We start from the raw sequence: 23,532 nt of genomic DNA on the forward strand, positions 1-23,532 counted from the left end.
AGAGGGACCGCAGGTAAGAATTAGAGGGGCTCCTGCACACAGGTGTTTTTTTATATTAATGCATAGGATGCATTAAGATAAAAAGAAACGTTCTGTCTTTACAATCACTTTAAAATACCTCATACCTGGAGCACTACTTGATAATGAATTTACATTTTTATCTCATGAAATACAGTAATTAGAGAAAATGTGGGGGCTTCATCCGAGTTTACCTATGTAGTAAATTAAAAAAGGAAGTATGGCTAAAGCTTTCTAAACCATACTGCTCTTGTGGGTCACAGGAGAGCACTTACTTAGTTGAGGTCACAGAGCCACTCCAGGTTCTAGAAGGATACTAACCATTTTGTCAGGATCCATCCAGATGCCCGATTGGCAGCTGGCTCAGCCTCTTAGAGTGCTGCTATGAGCATAAGCCAACTGCTCCCGCCGCCTCTCCTCCACCTACCCAAGGTTCCAGTGAGTGCTGGAGGGGCAGGGCAGAGAACTGAGCAATCATCTGTCATTGGGCTTAGAACCAGCAGGGGACAGACGCTGCAGCACGGAAATGAGTATGTGCATTTGCTTTTTTTTTTTATATAACCCAAACTTTTCCTTTAATGTCTGTGCATCGGACCAAAGACTTCAAGCCTCAAGGGTAGCTTACCCCAATCACCATTAATGCAAAGGATCTACAACACTCTAAGAAAAAATTTAAATATACAGTACTTTCCACACTGAAAAACCAAAGTTTAATTTAAGAATTTGACTTATTTGTATAAATGCCCTAAGACTTTAAGGTATTTCCTGAAAACATGGCAAAAACACAAATCAATGGACCATTAAAGTAAAGCAGTTTATTTAAAAAAAAAAACAAAAAAAAAACATACAAACAGTAAAATCCACGTAGTTTTGGCTCCCTGGCAGATTAACTCCTTACTGCCATAGGAATGTGCAATATAGTAAAGGCACAGCATTGCTTATTCTTAGTCACAGAACACCCTCAGTGTGCTCCCATGCAGAATTCTGGACCAGCAGAAACACTGGGAACAGTAACTTACATTTTACATTACACTTTTGGAACAAAACAGACTATACAATATACAAAAATTGTGGTTTGTTTATGCTAACCATTTTACAATCACTAGTTCATCTACTAAAGGGTAAGGCATGTTGATGGCTTCTGTGAATTGGAAAAAATAAAAATAATAATAATGTACTCTCTTGTGACAAAAGTAATCATTTCAACTACAAAAAACTCCATATCCATACAGTGTTCACAATACTGACCCTATTCATTGCAAATAAACATAGCTATGCCCTAGATTACTAAATTAAAGAGGTTTTCCACATGCAACTAAAATGTGGAAAATCTTGCATGCATTTCCTATCCCTTGCTGTAAATGGGTCTCAGCTCAGACTCTCACCAATTCACTGTTTGAAACTAGCCAAGTATTCTGGTAACTTGAGGTCTCCATTTCTCCTCTCTCTCTTCCCACTCCTGAATAACCCTCTCTTCCCACAGGGAACAGCCCCAGACCTTCTCTTGGTGGCCTACCCACAGATTTTCTTAGGTCTGTCACTTTCTGGGATCCCGCTCTTTTCCGTCCTGGCACTCGATCTGCGAGATGTACAAACTGCCCCCTTCAAAGTTCTTCTACATACAGCCAAACGCGCTATAGCAAAAGCCTAGAAGAAACTCTCAGCCTTGTTTGCAGACGTGACAAGCATCCTGACTACCCTAAAGATTCATGAGAAGATCACCAGTATCCAAGACTACCACTCCAAATTCCTCAAACTGTGGGCCCCATAGTGATTTTATGCCCTTCCAACCTTGCACCCGACTAGCATGTGCGCTTCGAGCCACCATAGTGTGCGTTATCTAACCTGCAGGAACCGCTTTCCTTTTTATAGTCTTGCTTTGCTTCTCTCCTCCTCCTTTCTTTACTTTCCCAGCTTCCCCCCTCCCCCCCACACTGGCATTACAATCGTGCAACTCCAGTGGATGGGATTCTCCATTCCCTCTCCTTTTACTCAGCCCTGGGTCCCCAAGTCCAGATTCCAGCATCATTAGACAGATAAAGTAGATCTGTAGCCTTGTACATTCAAAACGTATGTAACTATTCTGTGATCACTATATTACTTTACTGTTTATTTCCCCTGCGTGGGAATTACTTGTTTCACATATGCATTATACTGCGTTATGTTTTTCCTATTTTTGTTTTCAATAAAAAAATAAAAACATTGTACCGAGAAACTAGCTAAGCAGCAGCTCTAAGGCTACAACTGCTTAAGGCAACTCAGCTGTTTTTTGGTCTAACCTGGCCTTGCCATCCCCCAATGAAAGCAAATAGAGGTTTGAAAATGGGCTGCATTGTGCCATAAAAGCTGATCAACTCCAAACAGTAGCAGCCCCATAGCTACTTAAGAAGTTCATTTCAAGGGACAAGAGTGGGGAACCCCTGCCACTTTCCAGTGAGGGACATACTCAAAAGGTTTTTAACTAGTTGAAGGTGGAAAAGCTGTTTAAAGTATTCATCACATGCCCATGACAACATCCTCAAATAAAAATCCTGCAAAAAATGGACCACGTTAGGATCACAGATAGGCAAGTCCCGCATGCCTAGCGAAATCTGTAAAAGGAGTCCTTTGATTTTCCAGCACCGAGTCCAGTGTGTATTGGGTAAAGCTCAAAATGCTGAAATCGCTTTGATTGACATGAATGTGCTCACTCTAAGGAAGAAGTATCTTCACCTGTAAAAATAGAAAGAGATGCTTGCAGATCCTTAAAGACACAACTATTATTTTTTTATTCCAAAATTTACCTTTGATTATAATACTATAAACTTTCAGTTTTGATTAAAAAGTATACCTGCAATGAGAGAAGCATGGGGGCTGCCATTGCAGGCCACCTCCTGAACATACTAGTTGCCTGGCTGGGTCTAGCTTTAATGGGTATCAAAAAAAAAAAATCTGAATTCTCTATCAATATACTTGTTCCATGTTCGTGGCCCAGGAAGTGTTGAATACCAAGCATATGCATGATAAGCAACTAGCATTTCAAATGGACAAATCTGTAATAGTATCCTACATATTTCTCAACGGGTATGAATTAACCACTTAAGCCCCGGAAGATTTTACCCCCATTCCGACCAGGGGGTATTTTGCGATTCGGCACTGCGTGACTTTAACGGACAATTGCGCGGTCGTGCGACGCTGTACCTAAACAAATTTGGCGTCCTTTTTTTCCCACAAACAGAGCTTTCTTTTGGTGGTATTTGATCACCTGTGCGATTTTTTGATCACGCGCTATAAACAAAAAAAGAGCGTCAATTTTGCAAAAATAGCAATATTTTTCACATTTTTTTATATGAAATTCCCCCCAAAAAAAAATGTAAAAATCAAAATTTTTTAACATTTTCGGCCAATTTGTTTTATGCTACCTATGTTTGGTAAAAAAAAAAAAAAAAAAAAAAAAAAAAAAAAAAAAATCGCAAGAAGCGTATTTTGATTGGTTTGCGCAAAAGTTATCGCGTTTACTAACAAAGGGAAAGATTTTTGTCATTTTTGTTGTTTTTTTTTTTAACGCGTAATGGCGGCGATCTGCGATTTTTTTGCGGTACTGCGACATTGCGGCGGACAGATCAGACCCTTGACTGACATTTTTGACACTTTTGGGGTTACCAGTGACATTTCTACAGTAATCAGTGCTATATATATGCACTGTTACTGTAAAAATACACTGGTAGTGAAGGGGTTAACTTTATTTGGGAGGGAGGGGCTGTGTGTGTCCCTAGGGGCGTGCTTTCTACTGTGATTGGCTGTGGCTTGAGCTGTAAGGACACTGATCAACGGATCTACATAGTAGATCCATATGATCAGTGTCTTTACAGCGAGGAGAATGACAGGCAGCTTGTTTACACAAGCTGCCTGACATTCTCCCTCTCCCCCGCCGATCGCCGAGTGGCCGGCGGACATCGGGTCCGCTGGTCACACGCGCGGGGGGGGGTCCGTGACCACGCCTCCGGGGGCGCGCACTCGCTCCCTAGACCCTCACAAGCAAGCAACGTAGCCCTACGTTAGTTTGCCTGTGAGGGGCTGACCGCCGACGTAGATAGTCGTGCGGCGGTCGGCAAGTGGTTAAAGGGTAATTAGATTGTATATTCAGCGAATTTTGAGCTAATATTGCAGTGTTAACCTGCAAGTATCTTTAATGTGACTTCACATTTTTAAACGTGCGCTCTTTTTTATTATTAAATACAGAAATTTGTAGTATAACCACTAGAGTGAGCAAATGCTCAATTTTCAATCAAATCAGTTTGCCCCTCTTTTTACCAAATGTGAGAGATCATTCACTTTGTACATTGTTTTCAATGAGCTGAGACTTGTATTGTGACAGTAAATCAGACCTAATATGTAGCAGGTCTGCTTATATAATAAGCAAATATGGCTAGCCTCATTTACGTACTGTACAGTGGTGAAAATAATTTAATCCCCTGCAGGTTTTGTACATTTGCCCACTTATCCTAGGAAAATTTAAATGATAGAGACAGAATACTGAGTTACAGTTCAGTGAGTAAAAGTCGTATTTGATCCCCAAGCAAAACAGGACTTAGTACTTGGCGGAGAGACAAGCACAGAGGTAAGAGGTTTCTTGTAGTTGGTTACCATGTTTGCACACATCTCAGGAGGGATTTTGGTCCACTCTTTGAAGATCTTCTCTAAATCCGTAAGGTTTCTTGGCTGTCACTTGGTAACTCAAAGTTTCAACTCCTTACATTAATTTTCTATAGGATCAAGGTCTGGAGACTAGGTAGGCCACTCCATGAACTTAATGTGCTTCTTCTTGAGTCACCACTTTGCTGCCTTGGTTGTACAGTGCCTTGCGAAAGTATTCGGCCCCCTTGAACTTTGCGACCTTTTGCCACATTTCAGGCTTCAAACATAAAGATATAAAACTGTAATTTTTTGTGAAGAATCAACAAGTGGGACACAATCATGAAGTGGAACGAAATTTATTGGATATTTCCAACTTTGTTAACAAATAAAAAACTGAAAAATTGGGCGTGCAAAATTATTCAGCCCCTTTACTTTCAGTGCAGCAAACTCTCTCCAGAAGTTCAGTGAGGATCTCTGAATGATCCAATGTTGACCTAAATGACTAATGATGATAAATAGAATCCACCTGTGTGTAATCAAGTCTCCGTATAAATGCACCTGCACTGTGATAGTCTCAGAGGTCCGTTTAAAGCGCAGAGAGCATCATGAAGAACAAGGAACACACCAGGCAGGTCTGAGATACTGTTGTGGAGAAGTTTAAAGCCGGAGTTTAAAGCCGGATTTGGATACAAAAAGATTTTTCAAGCTTTAAATATCCCAAGGAGCACTGTGCAAGCGATAATATTGAAATGGAAGGAGTATTAGACCACTGCAAATCTACGAAGACCTGGCCGTCCCTCTAAACTTTCAGCCTCATACAAAGAGAAGACTGATCAGAGGTGCAGCCAAGAGGCCCATGATCACTCTGGATGAACTGCAGAGATCTACAGCTGAGGTGGGAAACTCTGTCCATAGGACAACAATAAGTCGTGTACTGCACAAATCTGGCCTTTATGGAAGAGTAGCAAGAAGAAAGCCATTTCTTAAAGATATCCATAAAAAGTGTTGTTTAAAGTTTGCCACAAGCCACCTGGGAGACACACCAAACATGTGGAAGAAGGTGCTCTGGTCAGATGAAACCAAAATCGAACTTTTTGGCAACAATGCACAACGTTATGTTTGGCATAAAAGCAACACAGCTCATCACCCTGAACACACCATCCCCACTGTCAAACATGGTGGTGGCAGCATCATGGTTTGGGCCTGCTTTTCTTCAGCAGGGACAGGGAAGATGGTTAAAATTGATGGGAAGATGGATGGAGCCAAATACAGGACCATTCTGGAAGAAAACCTGATGAAGTCTGCAAAAGACCTGAGACTGGGACGGAGATTTGTCTTCCAACAAGACAATGATCCAAAACAAAGCAAAATCTACAATGGAATGGTTAACAAATAAACATATCCAGGTGTTAGAACGGCCAAGTCAAAGTCCAGACCTGAATCCAATCGAGAATCTGTGGAAAGAACTGAAAACTGCTGTTCACAAATGCTCTCCATCCAACCTCATTGAGCTTGAGCTGTTTTGCAAGGAGGAATGGGCAAAAATTTCAGTCTCTCGATGTGCAAAACTGATAGAGACATACCCCAAGCAACTTACAGCTGTAATCGCAGCAAAAGGTGGCGCTACAAAGTATTAACTTAAGGGGGGCTGAATCATTTTGCACGCCCAATTTTTCAGTTTTTAATTTGTTAAAAAAGTTTGAAATATCCAATAAATTTCATTCCACTTCATGATTATGTCCCACTTGTTGTTGATTCTTCACAAAAAATTACAGTTTTATATCTTTATGTTTGGAGCCTGAAATGTGGCAAAGGGTTGCAAAGTTCAAGGGGGGCCGAATACTTTCGCAAGGCACTGTATGTTTTGGGTCAGTGTCATGCTGGAAGACCCATCCACGACCCATCTTCAGGTGTTCTGGCTGAGGGAAGAAGGTTCTCATCCAAGATTTTACAATACATGGCCCCTCAATGTGGCAAAGTCAACCTGTACCTTTAGCAGAGAAACAGTACCAAAGCATGTTTCCACCTCCATGCTTGACTGTAGGGATGGTGTTTGTAGGGTCACAGTCAGCATTTTTCTTCCTCCAAACACGGCGCATTGAGTTAATGCTGAAGAGCTCAATTTTGGTCTCATCTGACCACAGCACTTTCTCCCAATCCTTCTCTGAACCATTTAGATGTTCATTGGCAAACTTCAGACAGGCCTTCTTGAGAAGGGGCACCTTGTGGGCGCTGCAGGATTTCAATCCATGGCGGCATATGGTTACCAATGGTTTGTTTGATGACTGTGGTCCCAACTGCCTTGAGATTATTCACAAGCTGCTCCCATGTAGTTCTGGGCTGATCCCTCACTTTTCTCATGATCCTCCTTACCACATCAGGCGAAATCTTGCATGAAGCTTCAGACTGAGGGCGATTGATGGCATTTTGTATTTCTTACATTTGCGAATAATCGGTCCAACAGTTGTCTCCCTCTCCCCAAGCTTCTTGCCGATGGTCTTGTAGCCCATTCCAGCCTTGTGCAGGTCTAAAATTGTGTCCCTGATGTCCTTTGACAGCGCTTTGGTCTTGCCAGTGAGGTTTGAATAGAAGAAAGATTCTGTGGACAGGTGTCTTTTATACACATAACCAGTCACTAAGATTGACAGGACTAACCTGTGTACCACAGGAGGACATACTGTAACCTGTCTGTGGGAGCCAGAATTATAGTTTGTTGGCAGGGGATCAAATACTTATTTTACTCACTGAACTGCAGCTCAATTTATACCATTTGTATCATGTGTTTTTTGGTTGATATTCTGTCTCTATCATTTACAATAAACCTATGAAAAAAAAATGATAGACCCTGCATTTCTTTGTAAGTGGGCAAACTTACAAAATCTACAGGAGGATCAAATAATTATTTTTTCCCACTGTATATAATACAAACAAACTTTCCATTTAAAAAAAAAAAAAAAAAAGCAAAAAAAAAAAGCAAAAAAGGATAAGTTCACCATAAAATAAATAAATATGCACATTTTTTGCAGGTAAATAAAATGTGCATTATTTTTTTTTTTCTGGAGCCTGCAGAGCATTGCACCCACAATCAGCAGATTATGGGTGCAATCTCAGTCTCCGGGAGACCCTCAGCATTGCTTTCCACCCATACCTCGTATGGGCAGGTAGTTACCCAAGAGCAGGAAGAATCAGTGGACTACCAGAGCGCTTACCAGCACCCTGGTAGCTTGTTGAGAACTAAGGGCAATCAGCTGCAATTGCTGACGTAACTTGAAGACATTAATTCACAGAAAACTGTAAAGAAAATTACGTGGTAATGTGGGAAGAGCCCCCGCATTCAAATTGTCACTGCTGGCACAAGGAGAGGGGTTGAGCTGCAACATGTTCTGTTCTGAAAGTGAACTTATCCTTTAAACCCCAAACTTTTAGTTTATAATTTAGCATCCTCATGTATTCACTACTTTAGGAGCTTTCTAATCTCCAGTGAGAGCTCCTGTTACATACAGTAGAGAGCCACACTTCTGACATCCTGCTACACCAAAAGATTCCTGCTAATGTGTGCTCAGACCTCTCCATCCTGGTACACATTTCATCACACAGGATGAGGGATCCCGTTAAAAAAAATTCTGTGCAATAAAACATGGGTCAGGAGGTCTGGGCACACATTTGAAGGAGTCTCTGGGCGGCAGAACACACAAATTATTTATACATCTTGGTGCACAACAGCAGATTATTCTGACATTTTTACTTGTAACTGGTGCAGTTCTGAGTACCATTGGCTTATTTTTATAATAAATGTAATAGTTTTAAAGGGTATCACACTAGGTGGAGCTTTTAATTGTTTTTTTTATTGCCCGAGTTGAGGAGAAGATCAAAATAACCGTGACACTGAGGGGTTATCAAGTTAAGCCCTTTTTGACCTGAAAACGTAAGTGTACCTGTGAGGTGTAATTCATGGAACTGCTTTTTGGAGTGATTTTACACAGGTGCTTCTAAAGAAAAATAGACATAGGATACGAAAAAGATACATTGTAGTACATCTTTTGAAAAAAACTTTCTCCTATTTAATTAAAATTGAAAAATCTGTTTTATTTTTGTTCACGGCACATACTTTTTTTGGACCATTCGTGCACGTTTGTTATCCTACCATTTATCAATGGAAAAGTTACAGATATGTCATTTGAGGGTGTGGGGAGGGTTTAGTAAGTACACTTTAATTTTTCTTTGACGTCGCTCTTATTTTGATCTCTATCTGGCTGACTGCAGCCAGCAACAGGTCACTATAAGAAATGATCTGTTGCTGCACAGTTGTTGAAGCTGTGAGCCTGTTTTCACACTTTCAATGCTTGGATTTAAAGGACACACCCAAAAAGCTAAAAGCATACCTCCACTTTTGTGGAGAAAAAAACAAAAAACATTCCCCTCTGGGTGATCTATGTACATTGAGGGGGTTTTAATAAACTTTGTTGCAGATTCCTACCTTCTATTATTCTGAAGAATTCACTGTGCTGAGTGAGTCTAAGAGTCCTTTCACAAAAGCGATCCGATCAGATACGCCCGTCAGTTTTTTAGGCGGATCTGATCGGATCCCCCATGCATCCCTATGGGGCAGCGGATGTCAGCGAAGACATGTCCACTGACACCCGCTGCCATCCGCATCCAATGCTGTCCGTGAAATCCGGACGGATGGAAACCCTATTTTCCATCCGTCCACGGGATCGGATCAGATGGGATCGGATGAGAGCGGACAGGCGGTCCGCTCTCATCCGATTCCCCCATAGAGATGCATGGGGCTCTGACACCTCCCTCTCCGCTCACAGAGCGGAGAGGTAGCGGTCACCTGACTGTTCAGCAGGGATCTGTGTATCGATCCCCCGCTGAGCAGCACGGATCCGCCTACGGAGGCGGACAGTGTGAAAGAAGCCTAATGGGAGTGGTTTCTTAATTATCAATCAGCTGCTGCAGAATCAGGGCTCTAATGGAGGAAAGTTTCAGAGTCTGCATCCCTTTAGACGTTATTTCCTATTGGGAGTATCATTTTTGTTGCAGGGGATGCCAAAAATCTAAATTTGCATCTTTGTGTAGACTTCTGGGAAAATCAGTGAGTCAATCACAAAGGCAGGAAATTGTGTTTCTGGGGGGCGTTCTGTACACAGGTAGCCATATTGCATTGTGTCGCAATTGTATACGCTGTATAATTTTTTATATTTGCAATTTTTTTTTTCTCATGAAAGTGGAGTTACCCTTTAAGTGGTTAAAGACTCTGCAAGTACAGAAAAATACCTGCTTTTCTGCCAGAAAAGCACTCCACTCCCAAGTTCTGTTGTGGGCTTACAACACAGCATTTTTTGTGGTCTGAGAGGTGTCAGCCATAAACAGTTTTCTATTATCACACTACTCAGACCCACCATTCTTTCTCATCACACAAAGGCTATTCATTCTGTAGTTCCAAGATGAGGACTGAGAGGGCTAATTACTCTCCTTGAGATAAAGGAAGTGTGAACTAGACATCTCTGAATTTCTGACACGATCAACAGGTATTTTTTATTTTTTTTTGCACTTATTGAACAGATATAGTAACAAAACACTTTTAGTGGTATATTTAAAACAGATCAAAAAAGGGAGCAACTAGGACTTGTTTATGGTTTTAAAGACACTTTAAAGAATAACTGCACTAAAAGTAGAGTTATCATTAAAATATAGTGTGTTCTCATAAGTTCTTGAAGCAGTTATATATTTATGTATGAATAGTAGTAAAAAAAAAAATTTATTTATTTACATTATATATATATATATATATATATTTTTTTTTTTTTTTCTCTCGCACAGTTTATAATCTGTACTCAATGTCTTAGGCTGGGTTCACATATATGCGGCCATGGTTTTAGTACGGGAGTCTGGTGCGGCTCTGTTTACCGATTCAGGTGAAAATTTGTACTTGTAACCGCACCCGAACCAGACTGAAAAAACGCCCGCAAGTGTGAAACGGCTGCATTGAGAAGACTGTTGGTTCACATGTTATGCGAATCAGATGCGGTTCAAAACGCATCCCTTTAGAATATATGTGAACGGAGCCTTGTAGTACATTTCCTTTCTAGAGCCTGCAAAGAAAAGCTTTTCCCCTACCAAGAGCTGCCATGTGGGATCCTTGCTCTCGGTGTGGAAACAGCAGTATTTCTGCAGAGGTTTGATAAAACCTCTGCTGAATTAGCGCCAGAGCTATCTAATTAGCAGGGAGCATGAGGTTTGTTGACTGCAGAGCTATAGGTATGACTCAGAAGGGGGGTGTTGGGCTTCTGCCAAGAGATCACTGTTTTACCACAGACAGCAAGGCTCCCATTCTGTAGCTGCTGTCAGGGGACATGCTTAACTACAAAGACATTGAACATTGAACAGTTTTGTTTTGCAAATGGAATCCATTTAGCTGATTTTACCTGAGCGATTAATTGGACTTTAAATTGGGTTTACTTGACAGTTACAAATTCCAATACTAAACATGTTCAAAAAGTGTGATCTGACTTATGTTCATATGTCTTAATAGTCCTTCGGTGCTTTTCACACTTGTGTGACTTGTCCTGCGACTTGGGACTGCAAAGTCGAATAACAAGCTGTACCCCATGGATTTCTAATGGGTACCATTCATATCTGTGCGACTTCAAAAGTAGTCCCTGCACTACTTTGGTCCGACTTGAGGTCCATAGACATCAAGCTTACACAGGCATTGCTTCAAGTCGAGTAAAAAAAACTGCGGCAAAAATCGCACGACTTTCAGGTCGCACAAGTTTGAAAGGGGCTTTATAAAGCATGATTCAGTTTGTTACATAAACAACATTTTGAAGATTCTACCATCTTACCTTCTGCTGAGCTGGCATTTAGGGGCTGCATGGCTGTAAAACATAAAAATTGATAGAATGAAGAGAAGACAAGAAAATACCAATAATGCCTAATTGACAGAGTACTGAAGGCAGATCAATGAAAGATGATTTTTAACTGCTGAGGATAGGTTAATAGATTTTACATGTTGCACATGGGTCACGCCAAAGAAAGATACAATGCAAATGAAGTATATAAAAGAAAGGAATTTAGAAAAATAGATATGACCGAAATATAAAGCGGAAGGCTTATGAACATGATGCTAAAGACAAAAATAGTCTTTAAATGGAGAAATGAAATACACCTATGGAGTTTAACAATTATACCTGTCTTCAATTCTCCATTTTCTTCTTGTTCCTTGTTTCCTGCTAAGAAGGAAGGAAATTGAATATTCAGTGACAGGTTTAGTGTTTGGGCTGGTCTGCCTCCCTATAGAATTCTAGCACTTCTATCAGCTTCATGTTTCTCCCTCTAAAACATCCCAGATATCTATCACCACCTCCTGTATGGAAAACAAAATACTGCCAAATCCTATGCTTATTATTACCTGCTTCCTCTTGTTCTTGCTCTTCCTCACAGGTCTGTTTTAGCTGTTTTCGACATACACAGGCGAGTGCCACAAGGAGAGCCAGGAGGCAGAGACAAAGCCCCACTGTCACCCACAAAGCCACAAGTGGGAATGAGAGATGCTGCCCTGTAGATGTAAGGTAGAAGTTCAGTTCAGGTTAAGTTCGTTGCATCAGTTAGACCAGTGTTTCTCAACTCCGGTCCTCAGGGCACACTAACAGGCCAGATTTTAAGTATTACTTTAAGGCCCGTACACACAATCAGATTATCGAACTATCTTGCGTCCGATTTTTGTTGCATGCTAGTCTCATGTGGAAAGTGAAGGTTAGTTTCATACGAAAATTCTCGTACAACAGAATTCAACTTCAGAAGGGATGTCATGTGTTGAATTGTTTTGTATGTGTTCTTTCGTTTCTGAGCATGCCTAGTCTTGCTCTTACGATTTTTTTCAGACGAAAACTGTACCAATTAAACGAAAATCGGACGTTGTGTTGACGTACGATAAAAATTTTAGAGCCTGCACATCCAGATTTTGTCGTCTGAAAATTTGCAATCGGCTGTCGAAAGCACCATACTAACAATCCGAAAATCGGCAGATCGTTCGTCGGACGAAATTTTACTTCCCGATTTTCGTATCATGTGTATGGGCCTTTAGGGAGATGCAGACTAGAATACTGCAATCACTGAGCAGCAAATGATATCACCTGCGATGTATTTCAGTTTTTATGCAAACCTGGCCTGTTAGTGTGCCCTGAGGACCGGAGTTGAGAAACACTGAAACCAATGTTTCTCAACCTTTCTTCAGTGAAGACGCCTATAAAACTCTGCACAATCTTGAGGCATCCTATTCTAAAATGTAATATACTAAAAACAGTTTTACCTAACACAGCAACATCCACACACGTGTAGGACAACGTTAAGAGGTGATTTTTTTCTTCCAAAGCAAACATACCTTTTTTAGGTTATCTGTTAGGTACAACAGTGATTTTGGTTGTTGTTATATCATTTGGTTTATTAGGGATTTATACATGTACAGCACTGTGCAAAAGTTTTAAGCAGGTGGAAAGAAATGCTGTAAAGTAAGAATGCTTTAAAAAATAAATATTTTAATTGTTTATTTTTATCAATTTACAGAATGCAAAGTAAGCGAACAGAAGAAAAATCTAAATCAAATCTTAGTATTAGGTGTGACTACCCTATGACTTCATCAGCATCAAATCTTAAGCTTGCACAAAGTGAAGGATTTTGAAAGATTATAGTCAGGTGTATGATTAACCAATTATACCAAGCAGGTGCTAATAGTGATCAGTTTCATATATTAGTTGAAACACAGTCATTAACAGAAACAACTGTGTAGGAGGCTTAAACAGCCAAAGGGTCCTTTCACACGGGCGGTCCGTATGTCCGTTTTTCATCCCATTTTTTTGCGGATGAAAAACAGACATGATGCATGTCAATGGGATTGCTGATGACCATCCGCTGATATTCGATTTGCGTCCTTTCCTATCAGTTCCATTTTTTGGAACGGAAGAGAGCCCTATTTTTCTTCCATTTAAAAAAACCGAACGGACGCAAAAACGGATGTCAGCGGGTGTCATCCGCTGACATCCGCAATCCCATTGACATACATTATCTCCGTTTATCATCCGCAAATGGATGGGATGATAAACGGACACACGGACCGGATGACACAAGTGTCATCCGTGTCCGTAAAAAAAAAAAAAAAAAAAAGCACCGGAGCGGATCAAAAAACGGTCCACCCCGTGTGAAAGGACCCAAACTCTGCTACTCATGTGACGTTGTGGAAGGCAGTTTTATATCACAGGTCATACACCATGGCAAGACTTAGCACAGGAACAAGACCCAAGGTAGTTATACTGCATCAGAAAGGTCTCTCCAAGGCAAAGATTTCAAAGCAGACTGGGGTTTCAAGATGTTCCGTTCTGGCTCTTTTGAAGAGGCACAAAGAAACTGGCCTCGTTGAGGACCGTGGACGTTTTGGTTGACCAAGGAAACCTAATGCAGCTGATGAAAGACACATCAGGCTTACATCACTTTGACATCGGAAGATGTCCAGCTGTGCCAAAAAAATGGCCGCAGGTGCTCTGAAAATTTGAAATATCTGGCTGTAGCAGGAGGCTGTTTGCCAAAGGGCTGGAGAGCGGTACAACCATGAGTGTCTGCAGGCAACAGTGAAGCCTGGTGGAGGTTCCTTGCAAGTTTGGGGCTGCATTTCTGCAAATGGAGTTGGGGGATTTGGTCAGGATCAATGTTGTCCTCAATGCTGAGAAATACAGGCAGATTGTTATCCATTATACGATACCATCTGGGAGGCGTGTGAAGAGCCATCTTCACCGTAAAGAAAAACAAGGATTGCTGAAGTGATGATTTAGCCCAAACAGAGCCCTGATTTGAACATCGTCGAGTTTGTCACACAAAATATTGATTTGGTTTGGATTCCTCTTCGGTTCATTTACTTTCCATTTTGGCAATTGATGGAAATAAGCTTTTAAACACTTCTATTTCTAAGTACTTGTAATTCACAGCATTTTTTCATACCTGCCTAAAATGTTTGCACTATATCGCTAGCTAGCACACACACAGTAATTGTTTATTTAGCACGGCGTGGGTATTGTTTCTTTTAAACTACTTGCCGACCAGCTTCCATAGTTTTACTGCAGCAGGTCAGCTCTATTACGCAAAACGACGTACCTGTACGTCGTTTCGTTTAATAGACAGTAGAGGCAGGTGCATGCCACCAGAGGCCAGAGGGAGAGCCAATCAGAAGGTCTGGAGGACGCAATGTCCGCCAGCCACCCAAAGAGACAGAAAGACAGTCTGCATATGTAACAAGGCAAACCGCCATCACAGATGAACACAGGGATCCTGTGTTGCTAATATTTAGGAGAACAGGTCTTTGTGTTCATCTATTGAGTACATCCCCCACACAGTTAGAAAGCACTCCCTAGGAGCACACTTAACCCTTTGATCGCCCCTGGTGCTAACCCCTTCCCTGTCAGAGCCATTAGTACAGTAACCGTGCATATTTTTAGCACTGATTACTGTAGTATTGTCACTGGTCCCCTCAAAAGTTTCAGTTAGGTGTCCGATCTGTCCACCGCAATGTTGCAGTCCCACTAAAAACCGCTGATCGCTGCCATTACAAGTAAAAAAATTAAATAAAATAAAAATGACAAATGTATCCCCTAGTTTGTAGATGTAATACCTTTAGCGCAAACCAATCAATATACACTTATCCAGATTTTTTCTTACCCCAAATATGTGGCAGAATACATATTGGCCTAAATTGATGAAAAAATTTGAAAGCAAAAAAGTTTTTTTTTTTTCCCTTCAGAATTTATGGTTTATAGCAGAAAAAAAAACAAAAAAAAACGCAGAGGTGATTAAATACCTCAGAAAGAAAGCTCTATTTGTGGGGGGGAAAAAAAGGACATCAATTTTATTTGGGTACAGCATCGCACAATTGTCAGTTAAAGTAACGCAGTGGTGTATTGCAAGAAATGGACTGGTCATTAAGGGGGTAAAACCTTAAGTGGTTGAACACACCTTTGCTCACTGGTACTAACTAGAATTCCAAGGTTTCTCTTCTCCCTCAGTTTTTTTCTATCATTTAGCTAATGGGACTCCAGTGCTGACCAAGAGGGGCGAACAAGACTGTGCAGGTGCCTGACATCTTATCCGACGACATCATTGGTTGTTACAATGCTAGAGGCTAGAAGGTTGTAATGGCGCATAATGCAAACCTGTGGCTTTGTGTAACCAAAGGGTAAGCTCGATCCACCTGCTGGTTTGTATACAAATTTTTGGCAATTTTCAGGCATTTTGCCAAGGCTCCCCTGAAGAAACCTGAAGGCCCCCTGATTGAAAAAGGCAAAATTAGACCAAAATATAAAAAAGTGTTTTTTAAGAAGTGTTCTGTAAGAACTAGGGCCAAAAAAAATAAGTCTCCCTAGCAGGGGTACAGAGCATTAAAAATATGACAAATGCCCCAACCCTTCCCTCCTCATATCTAAGGCCTAATATCATAGGTGGAAGGAAAGAACATTGCTCGATTCTCCCATCAACACAGTCAGTGCTGATGGGGAAAATACCTCCTGCTGCGCTATTGTATTCTGCCAGCAGGGGGCACAGGGAGCATTCCTGGCCAGCAGCAGAATATAATGGGTACTGCTAACAGCTATAGCCTCTGGCAGTAACCGTGTGTAAAAAAAAAAAAAAACATGCTGGTTGTATCCAAGTTGATCGATCAACTTGGGTACAATCAGCCTGCACATACATGGATCAAATGTCAGCTGGTCCCTGCTGAATTGAGTGAATTTCGATCCATGGCCGGCTTAGGAAAAATGAAATTGGGTGGAGTTCCATTTTAGGAAAGCTTCTAATGGGGGTAAAAAGAATTCACCTTTGTGTTAGTCCAAAATAACAACTGTGGATGATATTTAAGAAATAAAACAGTCTAGAAAATTTTGAATTGCAATACATTATGAATATCTGTACATCGTTAAATCTAAAAGCCTGGATATCTGTTGCACTGACCAGAACAAAACACTGTACATTCCATACTGACCTGTCACACTCAGAGAGGCATGAGTCACCACCTGCAGGATGGGATTGTATACCAAGCAAGTGTATGTGTCGCTGGTCTCCAAGATGACATGGACAGAGCTCTGAACGTGGAACAAGCCTTCTTCATTGGCCACTTGCGAAGTTGTGATGTTTTCTGTCAGGTTTTGTCCTTTTCCATCCTGCCATATTATTTCGGCCTCTGGGTACCCACGATAAGTATGGCATGTCACTGTTACATGATCACCAGGTTTAAGGCCCTCGCTAGGTTCCAGGTGCAAAATTGGCTTTGTGAAGGAGGCTGTGCAGAAAAGAAGAAGTGCATCCTTTATTACACTAACAAAGCAGGTGCTAGTTTACACTGTTAGGGCTCATTCATGCTGAGCGCTTTACTGCGGGCTTCATGCAGGTCCAGGTTTCCCTGACACGGGGATGCACAGGTGTTGTGTGCCCGCATCCCATTCATTTCAGTTGGGACATATGGCTGCATGGACACAGCCACCGTGTCCTAATATGACATGCGGGTTAGTGTGGGTGCAGGGTTTGTTAGGGGACCTGCACTTGCACTCACCCACATGCCATATTAGGGCACAGTGGCATTGTACGTGCAGCCGGATGTTCCAATAGAAATTAATGGGATGCTGGCACAGGGATGCACACAATACCTGTGCATCCCTCTGCTGGAAAAACACGGACCTGCACAGGGCCCACAGTAAAGCACCCTGTGTGAATGAGCCCTTAACCTTCCCCCATCCGCGCTACAGCCTATATACGGCTGCAGCGCGGACTCAAATTTTCGGGAGGCCGTTTTTAAACGGCCTCCCAGTGACACGCCCCCCGCGCTCTCCCGCGAGCGCGCTGCGGGGGAAATCTGTGTCGGCCGTGTCCCTTGGACACGGCCGATCACAGATCGTGGTGAATGGCCAATCACAGCGGCCATTCACCACGTGATCGGGCCGTCCAATGAGCGATGATCTCATATGTAAACATATGAGATCATCTCTCATCGCCGGCGCTCCTTCCTCACACGGAGCCTGCAGTGTGAGGAAGGAGGGGGAGCCTCACAGCGCCGGGGACACAGGAGAATGTAATCAGGGCACTGATCACCAGTGCCCTGATTACTAGAGGTAAAAACACACACACAGTGCCCCCCCATCAGTGCCCGCCATCAGTGCCCCCCATCAATGCCCACAGTGCCCATAGTGCTGCTAGTCAGTGCCCATCAGTGCCTGCTCATCTAAGCACTGATGAGCACTGACTGGCAGCACTATGGGCACTGAGTGTGGGCACTGATGGTGCTGCCCATCAGTGCCGCTCATCAGTGCCACCCGTCAGTGTCCAGTGCCATCCGCCAGTGCCCATCAGTGCCGCCTATCAGTGCCCAGCAGTGCCACCTCTCAGTGCCCAGCAGTGCCACCTCTCAGTGCCCAGCAGTGCCACCTCTCAGTGCCCAGCAGTGCCACCTCTCAGTGCCGCCTCTCAGTGCTCATCAGTGCGGCATATTAGTACCTCCTCATCAGTGCCCATAAGTGCCACCTCATCAGTGCCCATAAGTGCCACCTCATCAGTGCCCATCAGTGCAGCCTATCAGTGCCCATCAGTGCAGCCTATCAGTGCCCATCAGTGCAGCCTAATCAGCGCACATCAGTGAAGGAGAAAAATTTTCAAAATTTACTCACCGAAAATAAGAAAAACTTTTTTTTTTTTTTTCAAAATTTTCTGTCTTTTTTCTTTTTTTTTGTAAAAAATAAAAAACCCAGAGGTGATTAAATACCACCAAAAGAAAGCTCTATTTGTGTGAAAAAAAATGATAAAAATTTCATATGGGTACAGTGTAGCATGACCGCGCAATTGTCATTCAAAGTGTGACAGCGCTGAAAGCTGAAAATTGGCCTGGATGGGAAGGGCGTTTAAGTGCACAGAAGGCAAGTGGTTAAAGTGGTTATAAATCTCATAAATGAAATATGAACAAAACATATCTCTGTAGTGTGTACTTGTCTCAACTAACCACTGGAAGACCGGCCTTTTCTGACACTTTTTGTTTACAAGTAAAAAAAAATCTGTATTTTTTGCTAGAAAATTACTTAGTACCCCCAAACATAATTTATTTTTAGTCGAGGACCTTGAGAATTAAATATTGGTTGCTTGTAAAAGTGATCCAGCAGCTATTCAGCCGCTCAGATCACTTTTACAAGTTAGGGAATTGCCGGCTGAAAATTTTAATACTGATGTACGAAATATCCAACTCATCAAAATCTCCAACGACAGAACTTCCAGTGTGTGGCTGAATTACAATCACTCGTGATCACTTGTGAACTCGGGAGCAGCTGATCTTCCTCCATTGTTCTATGAAAGGGTCTTTGCCGACATGTTATAAAATTCCAGTGAGCAGCTGCTGTTTACCCAAGTTTACCAATAGGACGGGAATCAGAAAAGTATTTCGGTGTACCAGCATCGTGGTGTTCTATAATTTTCCTTGACCCCCGACGATCTGCGCATTTGCAGTGCTGACGTCACACCAGCTGATCGTGACTCAGTCGCACCAAAAGTGACGTCATTGAAGATTTTTAGGAGTTAGCCTTAAGGCTGACAGCTGCAGCCATGGCCCCGGTATATCCATTTGAGCAAAATGACAAATATATATGCGTTAGTGCTCTTAACCATTTGCCGCACAAAGTGTAATTTCTGTCTGCAGCTTTGTTCCTCTCCTATCAGCAAAAATGGTGACAGGGGAGGGATCTGCAGCCGATTGATAGCCTTGACTGTTTCTGCGTCTGAAGTGGGGTGTGGGGTGTTTCTTCCCTCCAATCAGCCCTCAGAGAAGAGATACATGCAGATCAACAGGTACCACTTATGTAGGATGATTTGTTTAATCTCTGTGTAACACCTGAGGCCAGTCACTTCACTGGGTATATGTAAGGGTTTACAAACACTTTAAAATGATGCATACCTGCCACCTGCAGACTCACAGCAGCTGAACTGTAGTTTCCAACATTAACAAAGCATGTATAGGTGCCTTCATCAGAGAGCTGGACCTTGCGGAGAAGAAGGGACATATTGCCTTCTGGCAGTTTACTTAGAAAAAGCTGTGTACGATTGATGAAGTTTGTTTCCTGGTTTTCCAATTGCTCTTGTCCACGGGTAAAAGCATGAACCTGCTGTAAGCTTGTTAACTTCCAAAACAAACTGAGATTCTGCACTGAGAAGCCAGCCGAGGGAGTGAACCAGCAGGGAAGGATGACATCTTCATCCAGGATTCCAGTGACAGGAAGATCAGGGACACGAACTTCAATGGCTCCTGGAGAGATGTGCAGGAAAAAGAAGGGAGGAAAGAACAGTTAACTGTTTGTTTACATCAATAGTAATACTTTCTAATCTCTTCGCTGCAAGCTGGACAGTTCATCTTATACATATAAAATGCATCTTATAAATCAGTACTTTTCAACAACTAAACTGTATTACCTAAAAATATATCTATTATCTAAAGTATATCTAATATTCAGTTTGTTTTTTCACTTCAGATGATGTAGGGTAGAGTTTCTGAAAGTGTAGGGTGCACCCCACCACTGTAGTTGTCCTGCCATATGGTCAGTAGTGGCTGTATTTTAGCACCCAGGATATTTGATTCTTTGTAAATGCTGAAAGGAAGTGTATAAACTACAATTGAAGCGTTTGTGTACCTACTGCCCAGGTGGGGGAGAGGTGTGTATTCTGGGTTGGTGGTTGGAAAGGGGAGGTGTATATTCTGTGGTGGTGGGAGAGGGGAGGTGTATATTCTGTGGTGGTGGTGGGAGAGAAGAGGTGTATATAATGTATTAGTGATGGGAGTAGGGAGGTGTATATAGTGTGCTGGTGGCGAGATGGGGGGTGTATATTCTGTGTTTGTGGTGGGAATAGGGAGGTGTATTATTGTGCTGGTGGTAGGAGTAGGGAGGTATATATAATGTGGTATATTCAGTGCTGGTGGTGGGAGTTGGGAGGTATACAGTATTTCACAAAAGTGAGTATACCCCTCACATTTTTGTAAATATTTTATTTCATGAGAGAATACTGGGAAAAAAAAAATGACACTTTGCTACAATGTAAATTAGCAAGTGGACAGCTTGTATAACAGTGTACATTTGCTGTCCCCTCAAAATAACTCAACACAGCCATTAATGTCAAAACTGCTGGGAACAAAAGTGAGTACACCCCTAAGTGAAAATGTCCAAATTGGGCCCAATTAGCCATTTTCCCCTTGTAAGTGTTACAAGGTCTCAGGTGTGAATGGGGAGCAGGTGTGTTAAATTTGGTGTTATCGCTCTCACTCTCTCATACTGGTCACTGGAAGTTCAACATGGCACCTCATGGCAAAGAACTCTGAGCATCTGAAAAACCGAATTGTTGCTCTACATAAAGATGGCCTAGGTTATAAGAAGATTGCCACGACCCTGAAACTGAGCTGCAGCATGGTGGCCAAGACCATACAGCGGTTTAACAGGACAGGTTCCACTCAGAACAGGCCTCTCCATGGTCAACCAAAGAAGTTGAGTGCACGTGCTCTGCGTCATATCAAGAGGTTGTCTTTGGGAAATAGACATATGAGTGCTGCCAGCATTGCTGCAGAGGTTAAAGGGGGGGGGGGGGGGTCAGCCTGTCAGTGATCAGACCATATGCCGCACACTGCATCAAACTGGTCTGCATGGCTGTCATCCCAGAAGGAAGCCTCTTCTAAAGATGATGCACAAAAAAGCCCACAAACAATTTGCTGAAGACAAGCAGACTAAGGACATTGATTACTGGAACCATGTCCTGTGGTCTGATGAGACCAAGATAAACTTTTTTGGTTCAGATGGTGTCAAGCGTGTATGGCGGCAACCAGGTAAGGAGTACAAAGACAAGTGTGCCTTGCCTACAGTCAAGCATGGTGGTGGGAGTGTCATGGTCTGAGCTCATTGAGGGAACAATGAATGCCAACATGTACTGTGACATACTGAAGGAGAGCATGATTCCCTCCCTTCAGAGACTGGGCCGCATGGCAGTATTCCAACATGATAACGACCCCAAACACACCTCCAATATGACCACTGCCTTGCTAAAGAAGCTGAGGGTAAAGGTGATGGACTGTCCAAGCATGTCTCCAGACCTAAACCCTATTGAGCATCTGTGGGACATCCTCAAAACGGAAGGTGGGGGGAGCATAAGGTCTCCAACATCCACCAGCTCCAGCTGATGTCGTCATGGAGGAGTGGAAGAGGACTCCATTGGCAACCTGTGAAGCTCTGGTGAACTCAATGCTCAAGAGGGTTAAGGCAGTGCTGGAAAATAATGGTGGCCGCAAAAAATATTGACACTTTGGACCCAATTTGGACATTTTGACTTATGGGTGTACTCACTTTCATATAAATAATACATATACATGTACACAACATGGGCTTTCTTGACCACTGCAAAACCAGACCAATTCTTACATACATGTAAAAATCTGCATTTTTTTTGGTAGAAAATGACTTAGAACCCCCAACAATATATTTTTTCTGAAGCAATGTCCCCCCCCCAAAAAAAAAAAAAAAAAAGAAAGTGGGTATTGCAACTTTTTTGACACACAACCGCAGCGGTTTATCAAATGCATATTTTTAGGGAAAAAAAAAAAAGTTTTAATGAACTGTGCATACAAACACAATTTTTTGGTAAGTAAATAGATATGGAACATGTCACACTTCATGACTGCATACACCTGTGGAACAGCGACAAACTATGGTACCTAAAAATCTCCACTGGCAGCATTTTAAACGTTTTTTACAGGTTACCAGTTTAGAGTTACACAGAAGGTCTGGTGCTAGAATTATTGCTCTCAGACGGTTGCAACAATACCTTACATGTGTGGTGCGATCACCGTTTACATACATGAGCGTTCACATTTGCATGTGAGCACGGGGGGCTGGGGGCACTTTCCTTTTTAATATGTATTTACATCTTTTTTTTTTTTTTTATACTGTCTTTTTAAAGGGAAAATATATTTATATCTCTGACTCCATATACATGTTTTATTTATTATTCCTTTTGTAAGTGTAATTGCTTTCACACTTTTTAAATAAACCAAACAGTATTATGCTATTATGAAGATTTTTTACTTTTGTTGAACCTTATGCCATGAATACACTATATCGTTGAGGACCCTAAGAGAGGAAGAGAGAAGTGTCATATCTACATCATATCAGGATACCTACATGCCAATTTGATCTTAACTATCGGTGACTGGGGAATACAAACGGGGAGCACTGCACAGCGGATATTCACTTGAAGGACTCATCAGCACTTGCACTTTGTTTGCACTTATGGACTATATAAATTAAGACTTTTTGTACTGGCACTTTATATAATATTATTCATTATTTGTACATCGATGTATATGACTTTTTGAAGTAACCATTCACTAAGTAATTTAGTTGTAAAAACACAAATTTTTGTGTTTAATATAGAAGCAACGCTTGGTTTATTTTGATATTGTTTCTTTTTTTTTAAAGTGGAGTTCCACCTGTTTTTGTGTTTAATAAAAGTCAGCAGCTACACTTTTTGTAAAAAAAAGTTTTACTTTTAGACCCTGTTCACACTGGGGCGAGCCGACTTGCGGTGGTGACCTGCACGGACTTCATATCATTGAAGTCAATGCAGGTCGCTCCAGGTCGCCCCAAAGAAGCTCCGGACCCTTTTTCTAAGTCGGAGCGACTTGTGTCGCTCCTATTAGAACGGGTCCACAGCTACTCTATGGCAGGCGACCTGTCAGGCGACCAGGTCGCCTGACAGGTCGCCCCAGTGTGAACGGGGTCTTAATAAACTTTAAATAAACACACGCTCACCTGTCCCACAATTCAGCAATGCGGCTGGCGGCTGCCT

At 42.0% G+C, this 23,532-nt stretch overlaps 1 protein-coding gene across 3 annotated transcripts in view; it reads right to left on the reverse strand.

Moving 5' to 3' along the window:
• Positions 1-2,597: 2,597 nt before the first annotated feature.
• Positions 2,598-23,532, reverse strand: part of CD276 (CD276 molecule) — a 31,993-nt gene continuing 11,058 nt past the window's right edge. The window contains exons 3-8 of one of the 3 annotated variants that reach the window (XM_082254698.1): positions 19,607-19,954; positions 16,661-16,957; positions 12,053-12,199; positions 11,832-11,870; positions 11,487-11,519; positions 2,598-2,730 (exon numbers count right to left, since the gene is read on the reverse strand). In XM_082254698.1, coding sequence (XP_082110824.1) covers positions 2,705-2,730; positions 11,487-11,519; positions 11,832-11,870; positions 12,053-12,199; positions 16,661-16,957; positions 19,607-19,954 — 890 coding nt within the window. In that variant the 3' untranslated portion in view covers positions 2,598-2,704. Of the gene's footprint in view, positions 2,731-11,486; positions 11,520-11,831; positions 11,874-12,052; positions 12,200-16,660; positions 16,958-19,606; positions 19,955-23,532 lie in introns of all 3 variants that reach the window. The other 2 variants (XM_082254697.1, XM_082254699.1) reach the window with 2 other exon arrangements.

The sequence above is a fragment of the Pelophylax lessonae genome (assembly GCF_965119305.1).
Source record: "Pelophylax lessonae genome assembly, chromosome: 4".
Lineage (NCBI taxonomy): Eukaryota > Metazoa > Chordata > Amphibia > Anura > Ranidae > Pelophylax > Pelophylax lessonae.